Source organism: Electrophorus electricus, chromosome 19 (assembly GCF_041902795.1).
Source record: "Electrophorus electricus isolate QZ-2024a chromosome 19, ASM4190279v1, whole genome shotgun sequence".
Taxonomy (NCBI): Eukaryota; Metazoa; Chordata; class Actinopteri; order Gymnotiformes; family Gymnotidae; genus Electrophorus; species Electrophorus electricus.
This window is the reverse complement of record NC_137515.1, coordinates 18,857,501-18,865,000: the sequence shown is the minus strand read 5'-3', so window position 1 is coordinate 18,865,000 and position 7,500 is coordinate 18,857,501. Positions and strand designations below refer to the sequence as shown.

Sequence of the window (7,500 nt, the reverse complement as noted above, 5' to 3'; positions counted from 1 at the left end):
CTCAGCCCGTTAGGAACCCGGCCGGCTCGCTTCTTCTGTAACTTCTCATCCTGGGTCTCGGTCCGGTCATGAGGCTTCAGAGACATGTCCCTCTGAGAGAGAGAGAGGGGGAGAGAGAGAGAGAGGGGGGGAGAGAGAGAGAGGAGGAGAGAGAGAGAGAGGGGGAGAGGAGGAAAGAGGGGGGGGGTTGAGAAGAAAAGCTATTCAGTAAAATCCAGGATTCGTTAAGTTGTTAGTTCAGCGAGGGCACAGGGTCTCTCATTCAGGTTACACAGAGTGTGATCTCGCAAAAACTACATACCACAAACCACTAGACAAACACATACTTCCAAAACTTCTGTAAACCAGTAGCACAGAGAGTTAGTTAACCTTCAGAAACAGCAGTCGAGAGATCAACACAGAGCTCCTATCACACACACACATTTTTCTTCTTCACAGAGAAGAGTGCAAGATCGATATAGCAGCGTCTCTCTCTCTGTAGGGACCCGCTGTCTACACCAGCCTCTCCCTGTAGACCTTCTGCCTGTAGACCTTCTGCCTGTAGACCTCCCTGTAGACATCATCAGATGTATCACTTCCTACAGGGTTTCTTTCAGCAACACCTTACGTTAAAACAACACACTGAATGATGAGAGAAAAACTGCACTATGGCTGCCACCATTTCCCAGCATCCCTTGCTTCTCCCTCGGATGCTTTCCTTTGCCCCTGCGCTCCATTTTCATGGTGCTGTTTTCCTGTTTCATGAAACTTCAAGGAAATTTGTCCCACAAAACCAGACTGCAATAAAAGCAGAGGGCAAAGCTACTCTGGGATCAAGGGCAGAGAGTAGCCAATTACTGACCAATCTGTGTGTGTGTGTGTGTGTGTATGTGTGCATGTGAGTGTGTGTGTGTGTATGTGTGCGTGTGTGTGTGTGTGTGTGTGTGTGCGCGCATGTGTGTGTGTGTGTGTGTGTGCGAGGGCGTGTGTGTGTGTGTGTGTGTGCGTGTGTGAGTGTGTGTGTAAAATCTCCTTTACTATAATGATTTCAGAGGGCGTCCTGGCTTTAGTTCAATCAAAAGCTTTACAAGGACTTTATTTTCCTCAAACACAAAAGCTTGTTTACTAATTGCTCTGCACATGCGCACGCGCACACACACACACACACACACCCACACCCACACACACCCAGAGTTGTAGAGGGTGTTTTATCCACACACACACACACCCAGCACTGTAGTGGGTGTTATATCCATGCACTGGTCCAGGCTCCTAACAAACGGCTTGTTCTCAGCATGTCCACGCCCTCCCTGGACCAGCTGTCTTGCACATTTTCACCATCAGCCAGGCGCTTAGCACACCGCAAAGCCACAGTGTGCAAATAAATCTTACACTTTGTGCGGACTGTGCGTGTGTGTGTGTGTGTGTGTGTGTGTGTGTGTGTGCATACGCCTATAAGAAGCTTTTATCCTCAAGGACTGCTATCATTCACCTCTGAATCAGGTCACATGCTTCAGAGAGACGTTTCAAGTCTTTTCCCACGCCAGAAGTGCCTCACTCTAAGCAGACCTGGTGAACTGCCACATGGGTAATAACACGACATGGAGCTAAGACTTTATAGGGCACTAGAACTCTCACACACACTCTAAATAGACCAAGATGTAGGCAGCTGTTTAGACATTAATATGTAATATGAAGAGTTTCATTTCAAAATTCATCATACGCTGCTCGATGAAAGCGATGAAAGTGCTAATTGGGAGAAGAGAGTTCCTGGCGTAAGTGTAAGATTTGCTGCAGATCAGTCCTAAGTGTGATGCGTTGTGAAGAGCCATCTCTGCTCCTTAAGAACAAGTTGTGTTACCTGTTTCCATTTGGATAATTAAAATAACTGAATATTTTAACTCTGTTCACCCAGCCAGTGATGCCAGTGTTTCTGTCAGGGACGTGTCTGACTGCTCCCAGCTCCTGGGTTTCTCTGTGTTTCTCTCACAGGGTTTCTGTGTTCTGTGTCTGGTTCTGAACACCTGGTATTTCCCTCTTTCTCCCTTCCTCTACTCACCATGTCTTCCTCTCTGTACAGCTGATTTTTCATGTGTCTCGGCAGGTTTGTGGGACCGCAGACATTTAGCGTTCATCACCTCTGCTATGGCTGCTGCTAAGGTAGCTTACCGCTCCTCCCAGCTCCGAGTAAAGTGTCTTTCAGCATTCATTTCTCTGCTTGTCCTGTTTCTCAGGACCCGAAGACCTCAGCTTCTCATTTCTCATAGACAGACCCACTGCTATGGTACAATATTTCCAAACTAACCCTAACCCAGCAGCTGAGGTGACAAGCTCGATCTTTAACAGTCAGTTACGGAGCAGGTCCATCTGTGCAGGAGGAAGGATCTGCAGTGCTCTCGCTCACACTCCGTCACGCATGCGCGCTCACATGCCACCGTTGTGGTAATGTGTGCTTTTCTCAAGCTTCTCCTGATGAGCAGGAAGTATCGTGTTTCCACAAACAACGCAACACGGTTGTGCAAAACACTGACGAAACTCCGATCAAAAGCACTTCAAATAAACATTAGAAGTAAATGTTCTCATCGCACTCAGGGGACACACTCCGCTACACAGATCCTGAAGCAGCGTCCCTCCCAAGAGCCTGTCTGGCTTTTTAAAGACTTCTCTATTTCTGTTCTGTTTCTGCTCCCTCATTCCCCCTGCCCCTCTCACACACACACACACGTAATCCACTCCTTCAAATGCGGATAAAGTTAGGGCTTCCAGACTACACAAGACAGATGGTTTTGAGCCTTTAGGTGATGAGATTGCCAAAAAATCATGTCCAGACAGGCAAACAGCCAAAGAGGCAGGGTGTTTAAGTACAGAGAGACAGGAAGCACCTACAGCAAATACACAAAGTGACCGAGACAAACCCAAGACAGAGAGACGTAATATACCAAGACAACAGGACAAGAAAAGACATCTGCACATCAGTCTGAGTAGTACAGATAAACCCGGTGGGATAGACCTCATCTCTCTACTGCTATACTAACCGCTGTTAAACACAGAATATTGAATTAGTGTGATAGAGCTAGTGTGATAGACCTAGTGTGATAGAGCTAGTGTAACAGGGCTAGTGTGATAGACCTAGTGTGATAGACCTAGTGTGATAGAGCTAGTGTGATAGACCTAGTGTGATAATGATAGACCTAGTGTGATAGAGCTAGTGTAACAGATCTGGTGTGATAGACCTAGTGTGATAATGATAGAGCTAGTGTGATAGACCTAGTGTGATAGACCTAGTGTAACAGGGCTAGTGTGATAGACCTAGTGTGATAGAGCTAGTGTAACAGGGCTAGTGTGATAGACCTAGTGTGATAGAGCTAGTGTGATAGACCTAGTGTGATAATGATAGACCTAGTGTGATAGAGCTAGTGTAACAGATCTTGTGTGATAGACCTAGTGTAATAGAGCTAGTGTGATAGACCTAGTGTGATAGACCTAGTGTAACAGGGCTAGTGTGATAGACCTAGTGTGATAGAGCTAGTGTAACAGGGCTAGTGTGATAGACCTAGTGTGATAGAGCTAGTGTGATAGACCTAGTGTGATAATGATAGACCTAGTGTGATAGAGCTAGTGTAACAGATCTTGTGTGATAGACCTAGTGTAATAGAGCTAGTGTGATAGACCTAGTGTGATAGACCTAGTGTAACAGGGCTAGTGTGATAGAGCTAGTGTAACAGGGCTAGTGTGATAGACCTAGTGTGATAGAGCTAGTGTGATAGACCTAGTGTAATAGACCTAGTGTAACAGAGCTAGTGTGATAGACCTAATGTGACAGAGCTAGTGTGATAGAGCTAGTGTGACAGAGCTAGTATGACAGACCTAGTGTGATAGAGCTAGTGTGATAGACCTAGTGTGGTAGACCTAGTGTAACAGAGCTAGTGTGATAGACCTAATGTGACAGAGCTAGTGTGATAGAGCTAGTGTGACAGAGCTAGTATGACAGACCTAGTGTGATAGAGCTAGTGTGATAGAGCTAGTGTGAAAGACCTAGTGTGACACAGCTAGTGTGATAGTGCTAGTGTGACACAGCTAGTGTGATAGACCTAGTGTGACAAAGCTAGGTTAGACATCTTTACAAAAATTCAACTTTACAAAAATACGTTTAAAACCCATTTTTAGAAATACATCTTCTGAAATCAGTCATGCTGACAGCCTTGTAGAGCCTGGGATGTGCTGGCTCTCTTCAGCCAATCAAAGCTCTGAAGAGCCTGGGATATGCTGGCTCTCTCCAGCCAATCACCTCTTTCTGTGTCACTAATGGTGCTCCACTGATGGCAGAACAGGGAGGTGAGCGAATCAAGGAACATGGCCGAGGGTCAAGCCCCGCCCACTCCCCCAGCCTGTACTCTCCTTCAACAACAAACAAACAATAATAAACAAATACCATACAAATAATAATAAACAAAGAACATCCAAACAATAATAAACAAATAATATATAAATAATAATAAACAAATAATGCATGACCGGAAAGCTCAATCTACAATTAAATATCCTGAGATCCTAAAAACGCTCAACTGACACTGTCGTAAAAAAAAAACCCAAAACAAAACAAAAAAATGCCAAACACCACATGGCCAAGCTCCCAACCCCAAAGCTACCTCGCGTCTGATAGTGTGTGCTGTAGCTCGGGTTTCCCCCTCTGATATTGTGCTAAGTGTTCTGTCACTAAACCTCCGTCATGAGAATACTGTATAACACTGGGTTTAATACCGATGGGTTTTGCTGTACCGTTGGAAAACACTGACCCAAGGACCTCGTCCTTTATGGGAGGGCGATATAAATGATGTGTGTTCTTACCACAGAAGGGCAGAGTAATAATTCACCTCTAATTACATCCATGCTAGACAAAAGGACAAACGTAGAGCTGGATGAATGGAGGTCTGCCAATTTTAAAAATGACAAATATGTGAAGTTATTCAACCTCCTAAATGCAAAAATGTGGGGAAACGATGAAACCTCTATAGTCATTTGTAAAATGCAATGACTTCCCAACAGATAGGATGAGTGACCGCGTTTTTCACAGGTACTCCAGGCCATACAGTGTATGTGTTGTCTATTTAGGCGACATTCCAATATGGACTATGTCAAAAATATCCAATATTTACTGCACATTTACTGATCATATTCCAATATGCAGTCTAACAACTGAAAGAAACAAAAAAATCACTTTGGTTGGGAAAAAAATGTAGTTTGTGATCAAAACTCTTTTGCAACCCCTCTGAATTATGAAATATGAAGTTAAATAAATAAAAAACACATAATGTTCTCAGTTCTTTTGTGAGAGCACAGTGACCATTCTCAGATGTTCCTGAGGAAATGTTTTGTGTTATGCTCTGAAAACTCGGCCATTCACACAGCCGCATCACCATATGCGATGACGTCATACTGAAAACTCGGCCATTCACACAGCCGCATCACCGTACGTGATGATGTCATACTGAAAACTCGGCCACTCGCACAGACAAATCGCCGCTCAAGATGATGTCATACTGGGGCATCGTGGAATCACACACACTAAGTCAAGCTCTGAGCTCTGGGTTTTCTGTAATAGTTACGTTAACTGAATCAAAGCTGACCATGTCAATGTGTGTATGAGGATATAGTACAGGACATGTCTACAAGTAATCAAAAATGCTCAAGTGTCAAAACGCTGATTTTAAAACGCGGGATAAAAGTGGTTTAATAGTGGAGTGTTCAAAGGTAAAGTGTGATGCAAGATTTAACCAACTCGAGTTTTTCAGAGGTTTGCAGGGCAGGGTCAGACAGCCTTCTAGCTGCTCTGTCACTATGATGACAGCTTCTGCGCGTGTGTGCTCCGTTTTGGTTTTGTTTCTGGTCCCACCTCTTATTGTCTTCAGGTGTTTCCCGCTGTTGCTGTATTCTTCTTGGTTGTTGTTCTGCGTTATGGCTAACTGCCTCCCTGCCTTCGCAGTTACCAAGTTTTGCTCGTTTACCTGTTTCGTGTTTAGTTCTGTCTTGTTTCAATTGCATGTTCTTTTTCCAGAGTTTATGATGTATTCCGTTTCAGTTTCCATGCCTGATCTGGTTTACCGACCCTGGATTTGCACCCGGTAAACATCACTTTGCACAACATCCTCCCTTCATGTCATTCTGATTTCTACAGTAGCCAAAATGATTTGTCATTTCTGACAAATTCACAGTGCTATGTCCAACATTGCTTCAAGAATACCACAAACATCCTTGTGGTGGAAATATAAAAAAGTTGTCTAAGAACACCACCCACTCAGGTGGCATGTGTCTGAGTCAGGTCCTACATGTGTGTAAGTCACTACTCCACCTTCACAAACACCAACAGCTGTTTGCTCGGGGGTTCATGAAAACAACCAAAGAAGGCACTAAGTCAGAAGCATCCTGGCAGTCAGTGGTGTGTGACACACAACGTCCTGGAGTTGCACTGCAGTGCCTCTGCCCTCTCTCCCTCTAACACTCTCTCTCCCCCAACACTCTCTCTCTCCCTCTAACACTCTCTCTCCCCCAACACTCTCTCTCTCCCTCTAACACTCTCTCTCTCCCTCTAACACTCTCTCTCCCCCAACTCTCTCTCTCTCCCTCTAACACTCTCTCTCCCCCAACACTCTCTCTCTCCCTCTAACACTCTCTCTCTCCCTCTAACACTCTCTCTCCCCCAACACTCTCTCTCTCCCTCTAACTCTCTCTCTCTCTCCCCCAACACTCTCTCTCTCCCTCTAACACTCTCTCTCTCTCCCCAACACTCTCTCTCTCTCTAACACTCTCTCTCTCCCCAACACTCTCTCTCTCCCCAACACTCTCTCTCTCCCTCTAACACTCTCTCTCTCCCTCTAACACTCTCTCTCTCCCTCTAACATTCTCTCGCTAACACACTCTCTCTCCCTCTAACACTCTCTCTCTCCCCCAACACTCTCTCTCTCCCTCTAACACTCTCTCTCTCCCCCAACACTCTCTCTCTCTAACACTCTCTCTCTCCCTCTAACACTCTCTCTCTCCCTCTAACACTCTCTCTCTCCCCCAACACTCTCTCTCTCCCTCTAACTCTCTCTCTCTCCCTCTAACACTCTCTCTCTCCCCCAACACTCTCTCTCTCCCTCTAACACTCTCTCTCTCCCTCTAACACTCTCTCTCCCCCAACACTCTCTCTCTCCCTCTAACACTCTCTCTCCCTCTAACACTCTCTCTCCCCAACACTCTCTCTCCCTCTAACACTCTCTCTCCCCAACACTCTCTCTCTCCCTCTAACACTCTCTCTCTCCCCCAACACTCTCTCTCTCCCTCTAACACTCTCTCTCCCCAACACTCTCTCTCTCCCCAACACTCTCTCTCTCCCTCTAACACTCTCTCTCTCCCTCTAACACTCTCTCTCTCTCCCCAACAGTCTCTCTCTCCCTCTAACACTCTCTCTCTCCCCAACACTCTCTCTCTCCCTCTAACACTCTCTCTCTCCCTCTAACACTCTCTCTCTCCCCCAACATT

General features: G+C 45.6%; 1 protein-coding gene across 9 annotated transcripts in view; it reads right to left on the bottom strand.

Annotated features, from left to right (window-relative positions):
* auts2a (activator of transcription and developmental regulator AUTS2 a) overlaps positions 1-7,500 on the bottom strand; it is a 317,309-nt gene that overhangs the window by 260,139 nt on the left and 49,670 nt on the right. For 8 of the 9 annotated variants that reach the window (XM_035535457.2, XM_081701846.1, XM_035535458.2 and 5 more), the window contains exon 3: positions 1-92. This exon is cut by the window's left edge and continues 127 nt beyond it. In XM_035535457.2, coding sequence (XP_035391350.1) covers positions 1-92 — 92 coding nt within the window. Of the gene's footprint in view, positions 93-2,038; positions 2,169-7,500 lie in introns of those variants that run through there. The other variant, XM_035535461.2, reaches the window with a different exon arrangement.